At 35.0% G+C, this 25,636-nt stretch overlaps 1 protein-coding gene across 3 annotated transcripts in view; it reads right to left on the reverse strand.

Moving 5' to 3' along the window:
• Positions 1-25,636, reverse strand: part of ZNF385D (zinc finger protein 385D) — a 430,542-nt gene that overhangs the window by 89,625 nt on the left and 315,281 nt on the right. For all 3 annotated transcript variants that reach the window (XM_082754569.1, XM_082754568.1, XM_082754570.1), the window contains one exon: positions 5,401-5,511. In XM_082754569.1, coding sequence (XP_082610695.1) covers positions 5,401-5,511 — 111 coding nt within the window. The remainder of the gene's footprint in view (positions 1-5,400; positions 5,512-25,636) is intronic.

Raw genomic sequence — 25,636 nt, forward strand, 5'->3', positions numbered from 1 at the left:
CCAGAATTTCACAAACACTGTAACTGGAATTATTTCACTAAATATTCTGATTAAAACAAACAATCAAAGAAGCAAATTAAGCTGAATATTCTTCTACTAAATCCAAGGAGCACAAAGGTCAGTCGGTCTCTGTGCTTTTAATAATCTGCTTTCATATATTCCAAACCTGCTATATTTTCATTGTCTTCTTCACTTTATATCTATACAATCCTTTCTACTTTCCCCAGCCAAGTGATATTTTTTCACATCTTGTCATACTTGTTGATGTATTCTAATGTATTCTGATGTATTTTGCAATTAATTATGCTTTTGTTGAAGTGTGATGACCACTGTTGTAAATGATTCTCATCTGAGGCATTGCCAATTTTAAATACTGTGGAATGTTTACCTGTCTACAGGTATATGTAATTTTTCCCAGTTAGACCTTGACAACATATACTCAGTAAGTCTTTTTTACTCATTAAGCCAGACATTTCTCATTTTACTGCTTGCTCATTTGCTTTTTCCAGCTTAAATACAATACTTTGTGCTTGTATTTACTGCATTCATTGGAATTCTAAATTATTTTCTCCGAATCAGGATATACATTTTGTACTACATTCCTGAACTTGCTACCTTCTATCACGTACCTGTCACCCTCCATCTTGGTGTCATTCAGAAACCTAGTATTCATACTCTCTGTTCTTTCAGACACATCACTAATGAAAATTTAGAGTAGCAGCAGGTGTGGATCCTGCAGATCCTGACTTGTACCATTCTTCTGTTTTGACAGGAAACTACCAACAACTATTCTCAGTATAGTTTTTCAATCTGTTGTGCAACAGAATTTTACAATTTTACCTGGACCATACTTCCCTACTTACTTTATAAAGCTGTCACATAGAACTTTATCAATGCTTATTAAAGCCAGAAGATATCACATCTACTTATTCCCCATTGTCCTTTAGATCAATTACCCTGTCATAGGAAAAAATTAGATTGGTTTGACGGGATTTGTGCTTAACAAATTCATGTTGTCAGTTTCTTATCACCTTATACTTACAAACTGTAAGTATCACCCTAGATACTTACAAACTGATACATTGATCATTTGTTTTAGATACCAAGCAACTAGGCATAACCTAAACAGGATACGAGACCTCTGGTTCTGCTTCTCCATGAAAGTGAGAACCATAGTAAAATACTATCTATACTGCATCTTCATTCTCCAAAGCATTCCGTTTGTTTGTTTGTTTTATACTGAAACAGAACCCTTTGAATCCTGACAAATTCATATAGCTGAACTGCTTATCACTTCATAAGTACCTTTGCTTTAGAGGGCTGGAGAAAAACAAGGCAAAAAAACACAATAAATAAGGACTCCAGGATGAGCATTCAGCTCATGATTTTCAGGAGAACATTATCACTGTTTCTATCTTAGACAAGCAATTATTTATGGCTGGCATATTTGGAAATACTTTTACAGTATGTCGTAATGGAATTCACATCCTGTGAGTACATCAAAACATCAAAACAACCTTTCTCTAAAGGCAAGCTGAAGTCAAGTGTCTGTTTAACACGACAGAAAAGTAAGAGAGCCCTTTCTTTTGCAAGAATCAACCTGGTTAGCAGACACTGTTACACCTTAGATCAAATGATGAAATTAGAAACGCAGGCAAAACAAGATCAAATAATCAAGACAGGTGATCAAAAAATGAGGAAAACTTGGTAAACTTTTTTTTTTTTTTTTTTTTTCTCCTTGAAGTCATAGGGTTTCTTTGTCATTTAGTACGTTCTCATGTTAGCAGAGTGTTTTCTCCAACATCTACCTGTAGGGTAGGCACATGAGTTGTCCTACTCAGGTTAGCCGGAATTTATTTTTCAGGGTGCTTCTAGCAGAAGTTTAATGTTTATGATAAAGCTTGTATTTAACAGATCTTCTAAACTGGTTCAATAACATCCAGCAGCTGGCAAAACCTAAAGGGCAACTCACACGCTATTGCCCTGGTGCACAATGTAAATGCAAATGCTATAAACAGATTTCCCTCAATGCAAAAAAAAAAAAAAAAAAAAAAAAAAAAAAGTGCACTGCTTGAAACAGATTCTATGAACCTACCTCTGTTATTGTAATGTTTTTGTTTGTTTGTTTTTCTTCTCAGCATGGACAGACTTTGCTTACTTGTTCATTCCTCCCTTCCCTTGTATGAGAAGATTTATTTTAAAAAGAAATACTGAACACACAGTTGTCATGAAGATTTATAGATAACTCCTTCAGAAAGAAGCTAAATGATTTGAGACTATTGTAGTGCCTTTTCTCATTTTTCTTTGAAATGTAATTTTGATACCATGTAGCCAAAAAAAAAGCTCTTCTGCACTGAAAGAAGTCTGTATCAGAGAGGATAAAATTCTGTATTCTCTACAAAAATGAAAAATCTCAAAGACCAGTTTTATTGTAAACATTTTCATAATACTGTCGTGCAGTAAGTAAATGGGAATTTCTATTCATTATTCTCTGATAAAACCTATCTCCAGCATCTAAAAATAAAGATATATCAGTAGTACTGCCACAAAGCCCTAGGTTTCTGAACAGGAAAGCTATTTATTGTTCTTACGGTTTTAAATCATGTTCAACAAAATATGATGAAAATGAAAAGTAGTTATATTCAGTAAATGAAAACCTTTTCATAATAATAGGAAAAAAAAATTACAGTGTGTGTTCGTATTTAAATAGTTGGATTACCAAAAGTTGATTTTTTTTTTTTTAAAGCAACCTTTTCTTTAAGCCTCAAAATTAAATCTGCACTTTTTTGCTAGAAGAAAAAACCACAGTGGACATTCAGAATTACCCAAGCAACCAAGTGTTGTGGTTTAACTTAGCTCTGTCCATTCCACTCACTTTGCAGAAAAGCATTTCTAAAACTACAGCAGAACTTTACTTGTTATTTCTTGAAAAGCCTCAGCAGAGCACTTTGTGAATTTCATCAGTAATAACTATACACACTGAATGAGAAGAGAGTATCATAAAGACATCCACAAATCTCTTTTTGGTGTTAGAGAAAATGGGAAGAGATGCCTTCCCAAGTTAATCATTGGACAACATTTGGAATCCTAATCTCTATATAGCAGAAACACTGAGAATGCTTTAAAATTTAGGTGAATATTAAAAGGAGAAAGCAAAAGATACTCAGTAAGGTCTTCCCATTGCATAAATGTAACAGCATTGATCTACTTTCAGAGAGAGGACCATTAGAACAAACTTCCTCTGAACAGAGTTTGTGAATTGGAATTCAAGACTCTTGCACCTGCAGGTGTGAAAGGGCAATTCAATGTATTCTGTACAGCTTTTCTTCCAAGAGTTTCCTGTGAACAGCTTATATTAATAGATTTCCACTGAAACCATTGTTTTTGTTCGTAGATAACTCTGAAATTGGCTGCTGCCTCTTCCCCCTCTCTTCTTTGGAATCCTTTCTAAGAGCAGCAGAAGAGGAACAGAATGGGGGCATACCAGTCCTCTGAGTCAGAATTATCGGTGTCTACTAATATCTTGTTTCCTTCAGTTTAGATTTATTTATTTATTTTATTTCAAACACTTTCTTCTGGAAAATACCTAGCTTCTGTCAGCTGGAAAATTTTCTGCCCCATGTATGAATCTGAGTTGCATATATACTAATGTCATATGAATATGTCATTAAGTTAGCTTAATGACATATTCAACCTCACTTTTGCCTGGATCTTTTTGCAGACTAACAAATGGTATTCCCTCTTTGTAAAGGAGATGCTTCACTTTGATACGTAACACTGTGGTGTTTGACGTCTCCTCTAGCTATGTTTCAGCATGATTCAGCATGACATACTCTTTCTTCAGATGAAGCTGAAAATTATGTGCAATGAGCCAGGCTGCTCAGTCACAGGGATCTGCTGTGGCCCAGAAGTCTCCGCTGTCCCTTAAAAATTCTGTTCATCAGAGTCCCACTGCGAATGGCTCAGTATTCACAGTCACAATTCTGACACCTAGCTTCTAAACAGAAAATCCTATTTTGATTCTCTTATTTTTTATCTGTGAGGATCATGACTGTTCCAGATATTTTATTATGATTTGCATCACTGTTTGAGAATGATGTCAATGCTGTAAGAGTGTGCATTCAGTCCATGAACTAGAAAACCCAGAGTCCTCAGTGAACCTTAAGTATGTGATAGTCACTATTGAGAAAATCATGACTGGGATTTTGTTGAAATTCTTGCTAAGCAATAAAAAGCAGAGGAGAATGAAGAAAGCTGCATTATTTTAATACCTACGTGGACAATCCATTACAGAAGACTTCAAGGCTCAATTTAAGTGTTTGACAAGTTTATGGCTCTGATACATGATTGATAAGCTAAAAATACGTTAATTAAATGTTCATAAATAGCTGCCAACAAAGAAACAGCTGCACACAAGAATTCTTTCACTTCTTCATATGACTAGCATGAGTAAGGAACCTTGTGGATGTTTTTGGGCTGAACTTCAATATAAATTCAAACATTTTTGTATCTACATAAGTAACTCCCATATGTAAATCAGCAAACAGGTAATAACTGAAGAACATTTGAAACAGGAAGACAAGCTTCCATCAGCAATGCCCACATCATGAAACTCCCTGGGAAGACTAGAATAGCAGAAGACAATATGTAGTACTATGTCAGATTTTGTCTTCACACACAAAGTTGCTGGAGAAGGAAATAAAGGAGTTGAATTCTGAGAGGCTTTTCTGTGACAGAAGAGGTATTCCTTGGCAAGGAGTACCACAGTGCAGTTTCCTCGGGTAATTACAAGGGACGGGTCTCCTCAGTGTGTTAGAGAACATTTCCAGATCAGATTGTTCTATTTAATTGTTGAAGGAATGAGAGGATGCAGGGTAGGAGCCAATAGACAAAAATTACCAGCTTCTATTATTAGTATTACTATTAAGATTGTACTCTCAAGATAGGAGTAATAAAATACAACTCTAACCAAAAAGGTGTGTTTTTGTAAGGGTAGAAAATGGAAGGTAAATCCACAAAGATGATAAACACATCTGAAAAACATCTAATATTTACAGGAAGAAAAGAAAGGCAGCTGTGTCTGGGACTGATAGAAGAACTAGGACCCAGCAAATATTTCAGCCCTATTAGCAGTAATGGATCAATCCATTTTCCTATTTTCACTCTGTGCAGCACAACTGAAGTTGATGAGCTTGCAGAGATATATCCGCAGGGAAAATCTGGCCTGGTGTATAAACACTATCAGATAATTGTGTTTATTTGAAGCACCCTACAGCCTTTTCATCTGCTGAATCACAAACTGAAATCACAATGTTTCATTTAGGTTCAATTTATGCAAATCATGGCACATCCTAAAAGATAAATACATATTTCTAATCTGATACAAAATGATCAACTTACATCAGAATTAAATCTCAGCTGGCAAATGTTGCATGATATGATTTGTTTTCTTCGATGAGGAAGAGGAACCCCAAATGTATGATTTATTACAGCTTTTTGAATTGGGTCCATCTGTAAAGAGAGAAGAAAAAGAAATATAAAAGCTTTTGCTGTTTCACTGTATTTTATGTTTTGTATAGTTGCAAAACAGATAATACATCATTCCAAACCATACTCCACACTACAGAAAACCATTATTTTTCTTTGAAAAATAATATTTCTATTTCATGCAGTTTTACAAAAAGGTAACACAGTGAGGAACAAAGAAAAGTGTTGTTAGCTATCTTGAAACACGTATCCTTAGTAGTATTCTATATGTACCAATATCCCTTTACTGACGAAAGCTAAAAGCTGTAAACACTAATTAAACTTACTTATTAATTTATGTTTTTTATAACAAAGATAAGCTAGTACACTAAATAAAACAATAATATTTTATATAAAATTACTAAATAAGCAATCAATGAAAATGTGAAGGACTATTATATAAAAATAATTCCCAAATAACACAATAGCTCAATATTGTGAAAAAATAATAATTTTTGAGGAACCAATAAATGATCTTTTTCAATAAAACATCTTCCACACAACCAATGAAAAAAACAAATCCTCCAAAGATTATTTTCATAGGCATTTAGAAAAAACAATTTATTTTTCAATAAACCCTACTTAAGGATGAATTTTTACTTTGATGAAAAGCATTATTCTGAAAAAAACTCTACCAGAAAGTTGATCTAGCAGTATGCTGTTAAAAAAAAGGGGGAGGGAGGGGGGAATTTTGGCAGAAAATTTGAATCAGCTTCCCCAAATCTATTGGTTGAAATGATTTATACGTTATTTTTACAAGAAGCATCTGACAGATATTCCTAAAATCTAGTAACAGCTTTACAGCAAGTTGGTATGCCAACTTTAAGCAATTCAAATATAGATTTTATCTTTGAATTTTATTACTAAAAATTCACATAATTTGATGAAGCAAATACATCTAATTTTCTAACTGACAATAATCAGTATTCAGACAGGATACTTTATATGTGCTTTGAGAGCCAAACACCTTTTCTATGTTCACATCCTCGTGATTTACTTTCTTGAGTCAATTATCAAAGGTTTATTTTATAATAAAGAATAACAGCTTTTTCTCAAAGTAATCAATGATTCATGGAAGCTGTAATGGTAGACAGCCATGGCCTCTATTGCAGTGAATCCAAAACAGTTCACTACAGAATTGTTGCATCATCTGATATCTGTTCAGTGTAAAGTATGAAATAGGTCATGGGCTTAAACTAATTCTTGTTGAAAAGAAATTCAGATCAGGAGAGAAGGGGAGAAGGAGAGGAGAGAGGGAGGGAGGAAAAGGGAAACTCTGTGATGTTATAGAAAGGTTTAGAAGAAATGTTCAGTTTGAAAATCCTCTTCAATTCAATGCAAAAGTGAAATATCTCACCCGTTTGTAAAACCACCATCACAAATGAGCATTAGTCCCTAGAACTAGGGACATCACTGTAACATAACCGAAAAAATGCATTGATCACTAAAGTCAGAGAATATTTGACCAAGTACTTCCATGTTCACTGAATGTTGTTAAGTACACGTATAGACTGTATTTCAGGTTGATTCTTGATACTGCAGCGTACTGTGTAAGATAATATGAAGACTTTAGCTGTGATCCAACCTTGTGCTTTAGACACTCATTTTACTCTGTAGCCTAATTTTTAAAAATAACAACATCCAAAGATAATATTGCATAGACCAGAAAGAAGAAAACTACATAGGCAGGTAAACAAACAGTAACAGCAGTTCTTATTTCAACTGCTCCATTCCTCAAGACGTGACTTTTTATGCCAGTAGAACCAGCCTACCTTTACCTTGCTGTACACTTTCAGCACTAAAGCATAACCTGACCTTAACCAACACTATTTTACAGCTGCTGAACTTTTAGGAAAGTTAGCCTAATTTTTTAAGACGTTTACATACTGTTCCTCTCACCATTGCAGGTCTAAAATACTTATGGAAACCTCAAGCTTAGATATATGAATAAGTCAACACACAGTAGCAATACTTTGTGCGTCCTTTGATTGAGTATAACATCTGAACCAGAGACTCACGTTCTTAACCACAGTTTTGAGATGCTATTAGTTTAGACTTCAGTGTAAGCATGTTAAATAAACTCTGACACATTCTCCCTCAAGTGCCATAAAGTAAGAAAGTTTAAACGTCTGACCTATAATCTCATTATTTCTCCTGAGTGCTTTGGATGTTACACTGAGGCCCAGATAACTAAAGTAGACATTAACTTCCTAACTTTCTGCTGAACTGATCAGCTCCAAGACAACACATAGGTTCAGATTACCTAACAGATGATATACTAAGAGTTGACCTTACACTGTTGTAGCATGCATCTATCCTGTATAATTAAGCAATTCTCAAATGTGGCTTCTGACTGTAGCCTTTTATGCCTCATGTCGTGACGGGTACTACAGTACCCTTTTAGATTGTTGATCCTTTTTTATCACTAATTTTTTATCATGTTTTGGTAATAGATAATTAGGGCTTTGACTATAATAGGCCCCTATTTTTTTCTTGACATAGGTTTTCTTGAGAAGCAGGTTTTAATTACTCATCTTTCTACATCTTCCTTCCTTTTTCAGAACTGGTTCTTTCCTGTTATTCTTCCCTTGATACATCAGTCCTTTGGTTCTGTATGAGAGAAAAGAGTAATATCCACCTACTACAGCCCTTGTGTCTATTTAATGGCTTATGTCAACATGCCAGGGTTGTTAGCAAGCTACAGAAATGTCACTTTGTCATTTCAAATCAAAGTGCCTACGGAACAGTGCCTTAAGTGTTATATGAAAGGCATTACCATGTCTCATAAGCTGGAACAAATACATTTTTAGTTGTATTTATTTATGTTCACAGTAAGAATTCTAGTTCCAAAAGGGATTGGACTTCTGGTGGAATCAATTCTCACATATTTAGAATAAGTCAAATAACTCTCACAATTGGAAGAAAAGAGAAAAGAGAAAAGAGAAAAGAGAAAAGAGAAAAGAGAAAAGAGAAAAGAGAAAAGAGAAAAGAGAAAAGAGAAAAGAGAAAAGAGAAAAGAGAAAAGAGAAAAGAGAAAAGAGAAAAGAGAAAAGAGAAAAGAGAAAAGAGAAAAAAGAGAAAAGAGAAAAAAAGAGAAAAGAGAAAAGAGAAAAGAGAAAAAAAGAGAAAAGAGAAAAGAGAAAAGAGAAAAGAGAAAAGAGAAAAGAGAAAAGAGAAAAGAGAAAAGAGAAAAGAGAAAAGAGAAAAGAGAAAAGAGAAAAGAGAGAAAAAAAGAGAAAAGAGAAAAAAGAAAAAAGAAAAAAGAAAAAAAGAATGGGTGGGGTAGTTGATTTGTCTTGTATCTAATTTTATGGAAAAATGTGAAGTTTCTTTCTTAATTGCTCCAGAGATTTTTTTCCTATTTATCTGCTGATACAGAAATCTGTCTGCACATTTCCTTTTCTCTTTCTAAAGATGCAGACTTGTAGATATACAGCTACATGGCCTTATTGTGAACTTGGATGATTTATGTTTGTGGCTCTATATGAAGAAGTGTTCTGGACAGCCTTCAAGTTGATTAAGAAAAGCTGTTTCAAAGTAAGAATCCTTTCTCTGACAACTGCTCTTTGATACTGTAAAGCAGAATTAAACTTCAAAACAGAACAGATTCTAATAAAGTTGTGGCTGAATATTGGAGTGGTATTTGACTTTGTTATTTTTTTCATAGAGATTTCATCTGTATAATACTCCCAATCCATAAATTTCAAATAACCATCCAAAAGCACCAGATAATCTTCCAAAAGTTTTATGTAGGGAATTTGAGAGAGGTAATGTGATACCAAGGTGCAGCATGATAAGCACTAAGATCTCAAAGACTTTGGAAGACAGAGGGGAGTCCTGCTGAGAGTCAGAGGAACAAAGAGAAGGAGCTGATTGCAAAGAAAATAGAAAGCAAGGATTGCAGGGAAATATAAAGAGGGAAATAACATTATGTAGCTGAGATAATAATTGAGTGCTGAGATACTTAAGAGAATCTCCAAGTACTTCCACGTTCACTGAATGTTGTTAAGTACACGTATAGACTGAATTTCAACTTAAGTAAATGGTATTTGCTTTCAAAATAAAAGTTATAATGATAAACTTTGATAAAATCTGCTTTTTACTTGTTACTAGTGCTCTATTGCTGCATTTGTATTTCTTAGATGTAATTGATTTACTTTATGCCCATTGATAGTGAAGGAGAGAGAGGCTTACAATTCACATAAAAGATTATGATTCAGCTGACAAAGCTGTGCAGAAGGACAAGGTTTGCAAGATGTCCCTTTACTTTCTCTCGCCAACTTATTTGCATTGCAATTTACCACACACAAGATGTGATCTCTGTTTGATGTGTTCACTGTGCTTAGCTTTGCTATCACCCAGTACTAGGTATCTCTTACTACATAGCACAAGCTGTGTCAAACTTTTCTTTGTTGATGGTTGGTGTCAGTCCAGGGAGAACACATTGTTCAAGGTTCACTGCAAACCACAAAGTAACTGTTAGCTTGAGATTAGACTGTGATTCTAATGAAGGTTTTGTATTTCATTCAGCTGATTTTTGTTTTCATTGTATAAAATATACAGCAGTAGTAGTCTTTTTTATTTATTTACTTATTTTTTTAATTATTCAATCTGAAATTTGTAGCAACATGATAATGTTTACTTTCATTGATCAAATACTGTAATCCCTTCCTGAGATCTTCAGGTTAAGCCTACCATATTTCAGAAAAATCCAATCTTATACTGGGGGGCATGGAAGAACTTGGCCTCTTGTTCCATTTTCTTAGCTTTGACCTTACTACCCCCATTTGGTTTAGCTTGCTTGATTTAAATTCAAACTTTAAGCCCAATGACCTAAACACCGTTCTTTGTTCTTGTGCTTACCACAGAGCAAAAAAAAAAAAAAAAAAAAAGGGTTCTTCACTGCAGATAAAAGCTTTGTTGTACAAAGCTTTCTGGATGAAACATCTACTACAAAATCACCAAGAACTTGACCCAGGAGATACCATGTTATCCTTCTTGCCTGTGCATCTTTTCCAGATTCCGCTATCCTTGAAGGTCTTCTGTAGCCAACTCTCCCTTTCATTAAATTTTATTAAATATCTGCAGAAGGTAGAACTCGGGATAGTAAATTTTACCTACAGAGACATTTGACCCTTTGGAAATATAAATTTTATATCAGTTCCATAAATGATGATTTTTTTTTTTTTTAAGTTGAAACCAGAATTCAAGCATAGATCATCTTGAATTTCAACCTTTTTTTTTTTTTTTTTTAATATGTTACTTTATTAGTCTTTGTTATATGACTTTTTATTCCAGAAACATGCCTAAGATACAACAACTGCAAAAGAAAGAATACAAATTTGAGCCATAAAAGCTCAAATCCCAAAATGTCATTAAAAAAGGAGGGGTTTGTTGTTGTTTTAATTGTGTATTAAAAGACAAGGGGCATGACACATACACTTCAAATGCTTGAATTTAGCAGTGAACTAATTGAGTTGCACTGACATCTATAAACAAAAGCATCCAGGTCAGAAGAGGAAGATAATGCGGATGCCCAAAGCCTGTTCAGAACACATGGTAGGTCTAAATCAAATAAGTAAGAAAACATTTTTACCTCAAAGCCAAAGAAATTATCTGCAAAAGACTGACACAAATCACTATGATCCTACACTAAGTGAGCAGAAAAACAAGTCAGGTTTTTGAAGCTCTCAATAAAAAATTGCTGTAGATCATTCTAGCGGTAATTTAAAATTTCATGGTGAAAAAAATAATTACCCACCAAAAGAATGACCTCCATTACTCAAATAGGTAAATGAATTCAGTGACACAGCTATCAGTATCTTTTCGAACTTCTTAAAATCCAGATGTTAATAGAATATTATGTTACAATAAAAATAAAGGAATGACATTCTGAGAATAGTTTCCTACTGTAGGTCTGCATTTCTGCAAATACATTTAATTATAAGCCCCAAAATTAGGTTAAACTACTGCACTAATGTTATTGCACTTGCAGGCAAGGTATTGGTATCTCCACATGAGAGTTGAGTCTTCTGTGAAGACCTTAATTGTAAAATTCATAAGAAATAAAGGTAACTCTGTGGGAGCTCCTGTCATTCATTCTCATGTCCCAAGAAATGGTGAAACTAGTGAGAGCATTGGAAACAGCATAAATCTTGTAACAACATTATATACAATGCCTTACTAAGTAAAATACAACACAGTACTAACATATCCTCCATTTCTTACTGTTGAACTTAACCAATTCTTAAAACTGTATAATTGATGCAGTTTTAATACCAATGAGTGTAAACATAAAACTGCCTCCTGGATTATAGCTATGACTTATTAGTAAATGCTCTTCTGTCTTTCTTCTAAAGCTATAGGCAACTCCTCAGTCATGTTAAGTCACTGTCATTTATAGTTAGAGGATTAGTTGATATGAAAATGCTCTCTGGGCATAATTTGACCATTTTCAATTGAAAATTGAGTAGTTCTTTCTTCTTTCTGATCTCAGCAGCATCAAAAATTCAAATAATTTTCCTTACAATCATGCCGATCAATTATACAAATGTCATATTATTATATTATGTTATGCTCTTATATTTTTATTTATGTAGAAACTGATGTTTTGGGGAGGTGCCAGGAATTCTGACTTATATTGCTGAACTTCTATATTTTGGGCACAGTTCAGCTGAGCAGTAGCACCATCTTCTCCAGGAGATATACTACATTTTACGACAGCCACATATACAAGGTAGACAAAGCATGTGCCACAGATCAAATTTCCAGGAAGCATAGGACCCACTTGGAGTCACACATCACTGTTGATTTCTGCCCGTGCATATCCATCTCAGACCTCTTGAAAAAATCTGTGCAGCTCACGTTAAGTGTATCTGATACCTTCCAGATTTGTCAGATGTGTAACTTACAATCTACCTTATACTTTCTTAATAAACTGGCGTCCAAATCAGAAAAAGAACAGTTCAACAATAGCTCAATGATTTGATGCTACATATATTTAATATTCTGTATTTCCATAAGAAATACATCCTATTGTTAGTGCTAGCAGTCCTTTTTTTTTTTTCTTTTCCCCAACATCACATTAATCTGTGAATAAGAATCTTATAACCAAACATAACAATTCAAAAGGAATGATGAGACTGGTTTAGCAAGTACAAATAAATACAAAAATGAATGTTCAACAATATTTTGGTTTCATGTGAAAGCAGAGCAATGCAGCGTCAAATGGTTAAAATACATGTTCTACATGTGTGCATGGTTTATCCATTTACATCAAATTTATTTAGTATCTTCCAAGTAATTATGGTGAATAATTACGCACAGAATTGAAATCAGCATTACACATCTTTTCTTAGTGTCTACCATTTCTGCTGTTGCCAATGAAACAGGTTAACACTAACCTGGCGCTTTTCATGTACATAAGCCAGAATTAATACTCAACCTAAATGTAAAATAATTTTAATAATTATAGTGCAACAATATTAATAATGTACAATAGTTTCTGAAGAATTACTTTTGTAAAAAAAAAAAAAAATCAAGAAATCAAGCAAACAAACAAACAAAAAAAAAGAAACCTGAAGTCACTTCATAATGTAACTTGTTTATGTAATTTGAATAGGACTTCAGGATGAATTTGCCAAGTCCTCTTTTTATTCGCTTGTTGAAATCTTGTAGAAATGTAAGGATTTCTTTTTTCTTTCTTCTTACTTTTTTTTTTAATTAATCTTTTTAATGGTAGCAGTTGTCTAGTCACATTTCTGATGTGAGCCTAGTATTCTTTCCTTGCGTTTTTTTTGTTATTTTTTTCTTGTGGACTTTCCCACTTGGCAATGCGGTGCTGAGGTGGCAGCAGCATTTCTGGCAAACCGATTTAATATAGAGAAACCATCGGAGCAAAAGGATTTGCATTCACAGTGGCATTGTGTAGAAATACTGTAACCACACAGAGATTATGCAAATCCATATACTCTGATTGTCTAATAATGGTTGTCAGTCAAAAGACAAGAATTTGCATATGCTAAGGCTAGTGAGAAATAATCACACAGTGATTATGCTAATCAAACACTAAACAACATGTGAAAGACTGTCAAACTGGAACAAATCTCTGTATGTACGTATATGTGTGTTAAATACAGAAACACATTGCTAAAAAAAAGAGTGAATTTGCAAATCAAGCCCTTAAAAACAGGAAATGCCTTAATTTAATATCTTTTTGAATATACATTTTTAAGATATGTTCACATATTTTTTCTGAAAGATCCTTTGTTCTGTCCACAAGACGGATAATGTTCACTTAACAAGCAACTGTTCAATGTTTTGTTTTCTTCAAGTGGTTCAATGAATGGCCCTAGACCTCGTTTACTGCATAAAACACAAGTTCTGCTCTTATTGAGAATTATCATAAAATCACAGAATGGTTTGAGTTGGAAAGGGCCTTAAAGACCAGGACCTTAAAGTTCCAACCTCCCTGTGGTGTCAGGGACACCACATCATACATGTGGATCATCCACAGCTTCTCTAGGCAGCCTGTTCTAGCACCTCAGTAAGAATTTCTTCCTAATATCTCATCTAAATCTACCCTTTTTAGTTTAAAGACATTCCCCCTTGTCCTATCACTTCACCCCCTGACAAAGAGTCCTTCCTCAGCTTTCCTGTAGGCTCCCTTTGTGTACTGGAAGACTGCTATAAAGTCTCCATGGAACGTTCTCTTCTTCAGGCTGAACAACCCCAACTTCCTCAGCCTGTCTTCAGAGGAGAGGTGCTCCAGCCCTTTGATAATCCTCATGGCCCTTCTTGGGACCTGTTCTGATGGGACTATATCCTTCATCTGCTGGTTGCCCCAGACTGGAACACAGCGCTCCAGCAGGAGTCTCACAAGAGCAGAGCAGAGATGGACAGTCACCTCCCTCACCCTGCTGGCCACACATCTTTTGATGTGTCCCAGGATATGGTTGGCTTTCTGGACTGCAAGTGCATTATGTTGAGTTTCTCATCAACAAACACACCTTTTTGCCTATTCATTGGCTCTCCTACAGTCTTCATTGACACAGAATGTGAATACTTCACAAGTGTAAGTAACTTATTTTCAAAATTTTAGCTAGATAAAAGATGGTATTCCCTTGAGATGGTGGACAAAGGAGGGCATTAATTCCAGTTGTCCAATTTAATACACCTTATTATATTGCCTTTCATATTGTCACTACACAGTTCCTGACTTTGGACTCATCTATGAAGGTGGTACACAGTTCTAAATGCAGCCTTCCAAATGCAAGTTGAACTCATGACTCTCCAGGGTGGTATTCAACTGTTTTTTTGGCATGGGGTGGCCTTCCTTTTTCTTCAGTTCCATGTCATTCAAAACATGCTCTCCAGTTTCTTTAACAAACAGAAAAAGAACACTATGGATGATAATCTTCTGAATTACAAAACCATGTTTATTCCCCCGTGCGGATTTAAACAACACACAAATTTCTAACAAGCCTAAAAAAAATTCTCCCAAAGGAGGAAAGATGAAAGGGTGACAAATGTGGCATGTTTGTCATATTGCTCAATTATTCGGTGAACAATGTTCAATACAATTGCAGCTAAAGAGCAGACTAACATGAAACAGACCACCTTGAATGTGAGAGAATAATTCACTCAATGTCTAGTAGACATTACAAAAACAGTAAGAAAAAAAAGGGGTGGCTTGTTTCTTTCCAATTTCTCACTAACCTAAGCACTGGCAGATACTAAAAATATGATTAAAACCAAAACAGTTTCTTGATACATGAAGACAGAAATATTTTACTCTTTCTAAAGATACAAATAAAGATGAAAACCTAGGGTTCACAAATGCCATTTATTTTCCTAGCTTCAACCAGGAACAAAGCAAAAACAAGTGCATGAAAAGAGAAAAAAATAAAAAGAAGCAAAGGGCATTTTTACGTTTCGTGCTTAAGAAAAGAGCTCGGAACAAAAGGTTGGCAGGCATAATGAGGATTACACAACAAATTCCCAATCAGATCATTCATAAGTGAATGAATTTTGGAAAAATGGACCAAATGTTATAATTGGTATTTAATAACAGTGGGTCTTTCTAATCAGAACAAAAACAAAAGCAGAATGTGTGCCAGAAAGAGAACTGGCAGAGAGGCACTTAATTCTTCACTTCTACAAAATTGAACTCTGAAAGAAGGAATTCCTCACAAATAGATGAGGGTCCAAAGAAGCCGCTACAAACAACTACATATATTTCAAAGAAATGTCTGTGTAAAGACATGTTTAAGGAGTGGGAAAATAATTCTGCAATACAGCCTGCCCAATTATACTGCTATACTTTTTTAGCCTGTTTTTAAAATACCTATTTTTTTTTTTTTTTTTTTAAATCATGTTTATACCAGTGACTCTAAGGAAACCATAAAGAACTACACTGTAGGGTATAATTAGAATGTTTAAAAACATACATACTTACCTGAAAAAACCCAAGCCAAGATCTTCTAAGATCATAAAAATACTCTATAAAATCCAGGTAACTGAGGTAAGATTTAACACTGAGGTAAGAAGTTATAGCTTCTAAGCCATACTTGTAGATCCATAGATTATGAGACTAAAAGGGACCCCAAAGCACCATTTAATCCATACCTTGCGCAATATGAGGAAAAAATGTTGTGGGGACAGAATCATTTTATGTTGACTTTCAGGAAGAGAGAGCAAATGTTTTCATGAAGCAAAGGCTAAAATTCTGTAGTTGAATCTTGGAGAGGGATTTTTTTTTTTTTTTCCCAGACTCTCTTTTTATAACCATTTCAGAGAAACCACTTCAACATTTCAGTTGAAACATTTAACAAAGCTGTTCTGCTTATTTAGGTACTAAGTCTCTGACAACACTTTACTACAGAGTAAGGAAAAAGTTATTGAATTTCTCTCCTCGTTCTTAAATGGATGTCAGTCTTCCCTCAAAATCTGATAGGTACATTTCACTTCAGGTGCAAGTGTAGACATTTGCTGATGTAATTATTTGACCACAGGCCTTTTTTTTTTTTTTTAACACTTTTAGGTCAACACTGAAAAAAAAAGTACATAAAGCATAATCTCCAATCCAATCTTTTCTCTCAGAAGAAATGTTCTGCTCTCTTTCTTCAGGAAATTCAAAGATATAAAACTTAAGACTCAAGACAATTTTATTTGAATTAATTTAATCACCAGCACTCAATCAAGAAAAATACTTGTCTCCAAAGTCACATTGGAACTGCTATAGTTGTGAAAGTGTATAGTATAGTAATATAGTATAGAATAGAGTATGAAAGTACTACAGTTGGCATATACCTTTATATGCAGTGGTATATAAGCGGTATATAAGTGGTGTATAAGGTAGTGGTTCTGTATAAGAGTAAACAGTGTGCACAGCCCTCATACAGATTCACATACACACTCTCACACATATTCACAGCCCTCATACAGATTACTAAGAGCATTATATCTCCTTACATAGAAAAATATTTTGACTTTACTCAGCTCATAGATTATGGTCCACAAGAGAAGTCTCCAACATGCTTACTTTCTCCATAATATCATTAGTTCTATATCCTGTCTGAATTTTTGAACCAGGATGAGGAAACTCACTCAACTGAACCAGGATGAGGAAGCTCAGGGAACTCACTTCAACTAAGATAGAAAGAAATAGGAAAATTAAAACAAAGAGTAAATTCTCTTGATATATTTGAGAGCTTATATACCAATGAAAATAAACCTTTCTGTGCTTAGTAACTATGTAGGTATGTAAGTAAAGTATGTATGTGTAAATAACATTAGACTTCAGTACTAGCTAAATGGGCTCACAGGAACACAAGAAAATAGGTGGTCAGAAGGTCTGATTGTTTGCTTGCTTGAATTTTAATAAGGTATTGGTAACTGCAAAATCAAGACCAATCTGATTTTTGCTTCAGTCTCTGAAGGAGAAAGAAAGTAGCCAAAGACAGAAAGGAAAGAATTTAAAACAAATAGTGATTATAACGTTATTGACCCTCTTCCCAAACAGTTGAAAACTCACATTTTCTCCAAATAAACGATGGAACAAAACCAAAAATTATGCTTCCTTTTGATGAACAGAAAAAACTTATTCCAGTATCGGGTGCCCACACTGTCACTCTACTTTTTCAGTAATTCTCTACAGAGGTTCATTTTGTCTCCTGTCAGTCTTAGTGACTGAATCATTAGTGTGATCCAGAGCACCCTGAACAGCTGTGGAGAATACAGTTATAGCTCATTCATTATTTGAAGTGCTTTAATCCCTTTGTACCCATCTCTGAAATGTGATACATTAAATAATTCTCAGCATGTTTTTACATCATTTGGGAAAAGATGACATATTAGCAGTGTACATCTCCATGCAATTTCACCTTAGCTTTATCTGAATGATATGTCAAAACTAAAACATAGATAAAATTATTGCCAGGGCAGTACCATTCTTATCTACAAAAAGCTAAGGTGTCACGGTCAAACCAGAACTAAACAAAATAAAGGAAGGAAAAACTGTTGTTCTTCTGTGCATTGGGAAGTATTAGACCAAATGTTCAAGATACCTCTTTATACAGCACCTCCTTCCACAAATCAACATGAATATATCTACAAAGTAATGAATCATTGAATCATTTGAGTTGGAAAAGACCCTCAAGATCATCAAGTCCAAACATTAACGTGTAGAGCTAGTAGAGGCCTTCAGTTTCTGGAGGTACTTCAGTGTTGTGGTTTTTTTTTTTTGTTTGTTTGTTTTCTTTCCCCTACCGTAAAAGGACAATGTACGAGTGTGAAATTCATTCACTTGTTCATCATCATTACACTTCACAACACAGTCTATTTCTGTACTAGTGATTTGGCTTTGACCTAGTTCTCTTTTTTTTTTTTTTTTTTTTTTTTTTTTTCTCCTTGAATTCTCTGTTTAAAAGTTACCACATGCTGATTTCAGTCTCTCAGTGATTTTAAGTCAAGCAAACTGGATGCTCTTATCCCAAATCAAGTCCAGATATACTGGTCACGTATGCATCCTGAAACACACAAGGTAGTCATAGCTGATGACTGTGTTACAAGCTATAGACTAGTGCATGAAAAGGGATTCTCTGTGTTCCTCTAGGGTGGAAGCCCAAATGAGCAAACACATGCAGATGGGAACCAGAGTTTGATCAAAAGGGAAGAGATGAAACAGCTGTACACCAAGATACTGCAGGCAAGTAGCCTCTAGAGTTCTTCCATTTCATCAGTCTACCCCAGGCCAGAACAGCAGTATCACTCCTCCCTATCCAGAGCATTCAGTGAAGCGAGGGTGCCATCGAGTATTGTTAATTAATCAGAGTGAAAAAGATTTCATGTATATTATGAACTTAAACACAATAGGGAGTCTCATCTGAATATCTCACAGTACTTTACAAAGACCACTTAACAGGCAGGTAATTAACATATGAAAACTGAGATGCACTAGAACTTTTGGCAAACCCACTTGTGCCTTAGCACTATACAGCAGAGGCATAATTCATTCAAAATCATCTATGTCCGGAGTACCTCATACAAGTACCTACTGATGTGAGGACAATTTTATTTCCTGTGTACTGTCTCATCGTTGCCTGAAAGTCAAGTAATTAAAATGCATCTGCACTGCTAGCAAATCTTTTCAGAAAAGAAACTCCACGATACAGAAATGATGCAGCTCTGGTTATGTGAAGGATCAATTTTTTATGTATAACGTGATGCCTATGGAAACCATACAGATGACTTGTCTTGATTGAAAAACTCTGCACCATAGATATATACAACACAGAATAGGTAAGAAGGACCTAATAAGACAGCAGTAACTAACACACTCTTGAAGGAAGAAAAAAAAAAATGCAGTACAAATAGAAAAGGCTTTGCTCCTGTCTTAGATACCCGCAGGGCTCTCAACACTGAGATTGTTTTTATTTTCTATCTATTGAATTACCTGTGATTATAAAAATACCATCATCAACAAAAACATTATATTTCCTCCTGCTACTGTAAAGTACTTTCAGCTTTATACTGAAATAATATTAGAGATGAACCTTATCCATAAGCACTTCTTCTTGTTTAACTCAACACTGATGAAATGAATTCAAATCAAGACCTGACCTTGGATCTCAGCTTTGACAATTATGTACAGATTTTAATACTTACATAACTGTACACATTCATGTGCTATTATTAATCATTAATGACCAAGATCTTTGTGACATAGTTAAAAGGCCAGGAAATATCCTCATCTTACAGATAGGAACTGAGAGCAAGCAGTGGTTCAGGGTCACTGAATAGGTCTATGCCTGAATGCAAAGCTGAACCCATTGTATCACAGAATCATAAAGTCTGGAAGAGACCTTCAAGATCATCCATCCATTCCAACAATCACCCTCCTACCAATGTCACCGACTGAACCACGTCCCTACGCACAAGGTCCAACCTTTCCTTGAACAACCCCAGGGACAGTGATTCCACCACCTCACTGGGCAACTTGTTCCAATGCCTGACTGCTCTTTCTGAGAAAAAATGTATCCTAATTTCTAACCTAAATCTTCCCTATCCACCCCTTCTTCCTAGCTCAAAGTAGCACTTTTAGCCAACTCCTCACTATGCCTCATGAGGGTCTTGGGGTTCTTTTCGAATCGCAATCTCACCTAGTGAGATGGAAGCATTTGCCTGGCAGTTCTCAAGAGAACTGCAAGCACAAACACTTCTGTTGCAGGATAGGACAACTACAAAACAAATACACACACAAACAAACCATGTTTTGTTCAGGAGAAGCTGCAAAGTTCAGTGTTCCAAACCTCTACCCTTCTTCTTTTCATATGACTTTTAAAAAGTGCTTGTTTTGGTTTAGCCCCAGCAGACAGCTGGGCACCACACAGCCACTTACCCACTCACTCTCCCCAAGTGGGATAGGGGAGAGAACCGAAGAGGCAAAAGCAACAGAACTCATGAGATTAAAATAAAGACAAAGTAAAGCAAAAGCCCCAAATGCAAGCAAAGCAAAACAAGGAATTCATTTGCTACTTCCCATCGGCAGGCAGGTGTTCAGCCACTCCCAGAAGGTCAGGGCTCTTAACACATAATGGTTTCTTGGGAAGACAAATGCCATCATTCCTAATGTCCTCCCCTTCTTCCTTCTTTTCCCCAGCTGTTATTGCTGACAATGACACCACATGATGTGAGAAATCCCCTTTGGCCAGTCTGGGACAGCTGTCCTGGCTGTATCCTCTACCAGCTCCTTGGGCACCTCCAGCTTCCTCACTGGCCAGGCAGCACAAGAAGCAGAAAAATCCTTGGCTCTATGTAAGCATTGCTCTATGACAACTAAAACACTGGTGTATTATCACCACTATTTTCATCAAAATTCAAATTAGAGCATTGTGTGAGCCTCTACAAAGAAAATTAACTCTGTCCCAGCCATGGCTGTGCTGCAGCCTCTTCAGGTTCTACTGAAAGAATGATACTTATGGTAATTGCCTTGCAATTTTTTTAGCAGATTGCTTCTGCAATGTTCTGCCTACAGCCTGAAAGACAAGGAAGCCCAGAGACTGAAATACAAAATTAAAAACAAATGTGTTGTTTGTTACGATAAAGTGGATTTGTATCTACTCAAACCCTTCCACATAGGAGAAATCATTGAAAAGAAAAAAGGCATCTATGCAATCACCAGTTTCAATTAATCACTAAAAACCTTTTCTCCTTCTTCTCCCCTTCAAAAAGATGTTCCATTCACACTTTACATGAGCATACTAACTCACCAATTCAAGTTTTGGCTGATTCTAAAAAAAAAAATTAGGAACTGTTCTGTATGTTCTTGAGAACAGTCCTTCAGCACCTTAGCCATTCACTGCTTAGAAAGGGCATTTCTGAAGTATCATCTTTTGATTAACTGTTGATTTTTGTTGTTGTTTTTGTTTCAGATTCATGATTATTACCAGCACAAGTTTTCTCTTCCTTTCTGTCACTTCTTGTCTTTTTCATTATCAACTGCAACTCGAATTTTAACACCTTAAATAGCATTATGCACATAGCAGGGTGGGGATTTGTCACATCAGTTTTACAGCGATGAGACAATACTGCACCTAAGGCACACAAACAATGAAGGGTTACATTGTATTTCCCTGATCAAAATCAAAGAAGAACAAGCCAGAAAACACCACCTGGCAAAACCTTTTAAGATATAAGGCAGGTCACGTTTCCTAAGCATGAATTCAAGTAGAAAATGCCATTTCCTGGCTGCTCTCTGGAAGGCCACCACTTCATCAAACCTGCTCCTGTCTGAGGCTGGTATTTGAATTTGTGTTCTTGTTTGGTCCAACATAGTGAATTGCTTCTAACCAGGGCATTCATGATTTCCAAACATGAAAATCATAATGAAACCTTCTGGCAACATTTCCTCTCTGGAGCCTCCACAGAAATCAGACATGGAATTCTTGTTCTTTCCTTAGTAATTCTCGAGCATAATGAACACTTTGCTAATAGTGGTCAATTGCTATGCTAATATCCATTAATTGCACCAGTCAAAAGCAAAACATGTTACAAAAAAGCACTTAAAAAAAAATAGAAAAAAAACAAAACCAACCACCACCAACAAAAATAAGTAAATGCAGAAATGAGAAATGACTAGTTCAAGGTATGAGTTAATTAATAAGAAAGGGAGAAAAACTATTTCCCTGACAAAATTTTCAAAACCTGTGTTGTTTACAATGAGATGAATATAAAAGAGCAAAGCTACAACTTTAAAGCGGCACTTTGTGAGTCCTCTGTTTCTAAAATTATGCTTTTGCTGTCTAAAATTAATCAGGGTAGTTAATGATGCAAAAAATTACATTTATAATGCAGTCTGAATACAGCTGTACTGCAAGCTAAGATCTAAGTGCCATTAAGGTAAATGGAATTAATGGGCTGTCCCTGGCAATCTTTATATCTATCAGTTACTAATTAACATTCTTCTGTAAAGAATAATTTATGGGAGAAAAATACATACAGAAGCAATAACGTTAAAACTTGCAACACACACTGCGGTCACAGGGTAGTCGTGCAGCTGTTATAGACAATGTGTTGTGCTCATTTCAACAGAGAACAAGAAAGTGCCAACTGGCACTGCAATCAGTAAAATCTTTTATGTTAAGTCATTTATTTTATATGGCAGCAAATTATTACTACCAAGGATGAACTTTTGTGGGAAATGTCGACTTCAGCTAATAATGGAAGGACCGAGCAGAAGAAGCAATAAAAACCTGGTAGTTAAATTAGCTACTAAGAAAAATGAACACTGTGTGTTATCTTTGTAGATAATGTAGCACATTTGCTGCTTCTAACATGACTCCCAACTTGATTACTGATTTTATGCATTCAGTACTTGCATCAGTTTTAAAAGTGTCCCTGCCAAGCTTTTACCACATTCTTAATTTGTCTGTCTTTTGTTTTTGACTTTATGACACGAAAAGAGATGCAATATTCTTTAGGGGCCTTTTTAAAAATCATCTTATTGCCTGTGAACCTATGCACAATCGCTTCACAAACCAGAGCTAACACTAGAGAATAAATCTGATAATGAACTTCAGAGCTGCCCTTTTCTGGACACATTACATGCCTCACTTCTTTTGGAGGAGGGGGAACAAGAAGAAACAGACACATGCATACGTGAGCTGTGGCATGAATAAAAATCAAACAGTGACTGTTGCATCTGAAAAATATTTCCCTCAATACAGGCAATTCTAGCTAGTGGTTTTAAAAACAATATTAAGACATTTAGGTTTACTTGTAGTATGAGAAATAAAAATGTTAATCATTCTTAAGTTATGCCTAAAAAAAATCAGTTTAGAGTTAAATCCTTTGCATCACTGATAACACTATTATCCCAAGTAAACACAGAATTTAGGATGATTTTAGTCTTCCCAGACTATGCCCAAAAACGGTGTGTAACTACAAAATGCTATATTACTAACAAAAATGGTGATAATGCTATTACTGGTGTTTATGTAAGTGAGATTCATTAAATAATAATGGCTTTCCTTACATTTCATACTTACATCACTCACAATTAATTTTGTTTGTAATAGAGACATGACAATTGATATTAATCACCATTTATTGCCTTTCAATTAAAGTTGTAAATCAAAATTTTGTATAGTAGCACATTTTTCAGACTTAGAGAGTAAGATGCCAATGATTAAAAAAATCCTAACTTACATGAACAGCTATTTTGCACACACTGGAGATAATTAACAGATAAGATTTTTAATTAACTCACAAAGAGTTAGCATAATTTACCACATAGGGAAAAAAGCCCCTGACCCCCCTCATAAAATTAATTATACTGCTATGAAAATATGTTGTAAATTGGTAAGAATTCCATTCCAGTGTGATAGGAATAAGCAAGTATTCTAATATGCTATACTGTGAATATCATTTCCTCTCTTTGTCACTCCATCATGACCTCCCAAAAGAAAATAGTCACATACAGCATTACTTGTCAGGATTGTATAATTTTAAGCAGTAGGGCAAGAGAAGTATTTTAGAAATAAATACTGATTTATAAATGTTGATAAGCTTGCACAGAAAAGAAGGAAAGGACTATAAACCCAATACAAAAAAAAAAATAAAAAAATTCTACAGACCTAGTGAATTTGCTGCTTCGAGAGCACAATGAGAAATAGATAATTTCATTTTTCTGAGGGAATTGAATGAGATAACAGATAAACCCTGTTAGGATGGATCTGACTGCAACGCAGTAAGTGCTGAAGGAGGTGCAGAACATTTCCATTGTATATTATTGTACATTTCCAATCTAATTTGAAATATCATGCAGGTTTTAGTCAAAAATTTTTAATTATTAGTTTTAGTGTTTCTGATTACAAAGCATATTCAATAACAAACAAAAACATCTCCCAGGGAAAACTGGTTCTCTCTGTTGGTGCATGAGATATGTTATTGCAGGGCCTAGTTCAGCTGCTATACTGAAGGTTTTTGCAGGCTTTCCCATTGTACTCTCTCTTTTCAGGAATTTGTAACCACAGAGAACATGCTTTTCCTCCAAACTCTATAGTTCTTTATTGGGTATATATTTACCTAAAATCAAAAGCAAATCTAGAGCAAATGAAGATACCATGTAAAGGTTTCTTCAAACACCATCTTAAAGACAAATATTATTTTAATGCAAAATGAAGGTAACTAAGGCAATTACAAGACAATACAAAATCTAACCAAAATCTCTTTGGTTACTTGCTTTTAATAATGAAGGTCCTGTCAGCAAGAGCTGAAATGACCATTCTGCATAGCCAAGTTTTGCCTTTTAGACATCTAGAATGTAATATGCTTCACCAAAATGTAATTCACCAGAAGTTGCTGGGTAGAAGGTCTGCATGCCTTTGATGTGCAAATGCATGCTTAAATGCTTTGAAGAATTAGGGCCTAAAGTCCATACTGGATTCGCAGTATTATAACATCCTATCCTTTGGTGTTTCATCTGAATGCTCTCTCTTATTCATGCCACATTAGTTCAAAGTTATATGACACTTCCAAAGGTTTCACAGTCCTAGAAATTTTGTCATGAATGCCTAATTTTTAAACATATTCATCTTAAATAAAGCATTATCTATTTCTGTAGTATACAGAAATAGACTGCCATTTTACAGCTCAACTACATTTGTAAAAATAAAAAAATAAAGGTCATTATATGATGATACAAACATAGATGTAATGGCAGAAGTTGCAAGATTCCACTAATTCTGATTTTGTAATTCTGTTATGAATCTGATGAAAAAATGACTGTATTGTTTTAGACCAATAATCCAGGGTTGTTGAAGCTAAGTACTGAAACAGATAGATAAAAGGACTCCCTGTGGTGAACAGGTCCAGACAAAGTCCTGTAAAGCAAACAGTTCCTCAGATGATATAAAAGAGGTTTAGTCCTGGACCTACTGCTTATCCATTTAACCATCTTTGCCCTGGCTATTCCAATTACCAAAGCAGGATAGAAACTGCCATACAAAAGGACAACAAAAGATTTACGTGTAGCGAAGCTTCTGCTATAACTTTGCTTCTTCAAAAAGCATCCTAAAAAAAAACACAAAAGATTTCCCCAGCATGCCTG

The sequence above is a fragment of the Aythya marila genome (assembly GCF_965140915.1).
Source record: "Aythya marila genome assembly, chromosome: 2".
Taxonomy (NCBI): Eukaryota; Metazoa; Chordata; class Aves; order Anseriformes; family Anatidae; genus Aythya; species Aythya marila.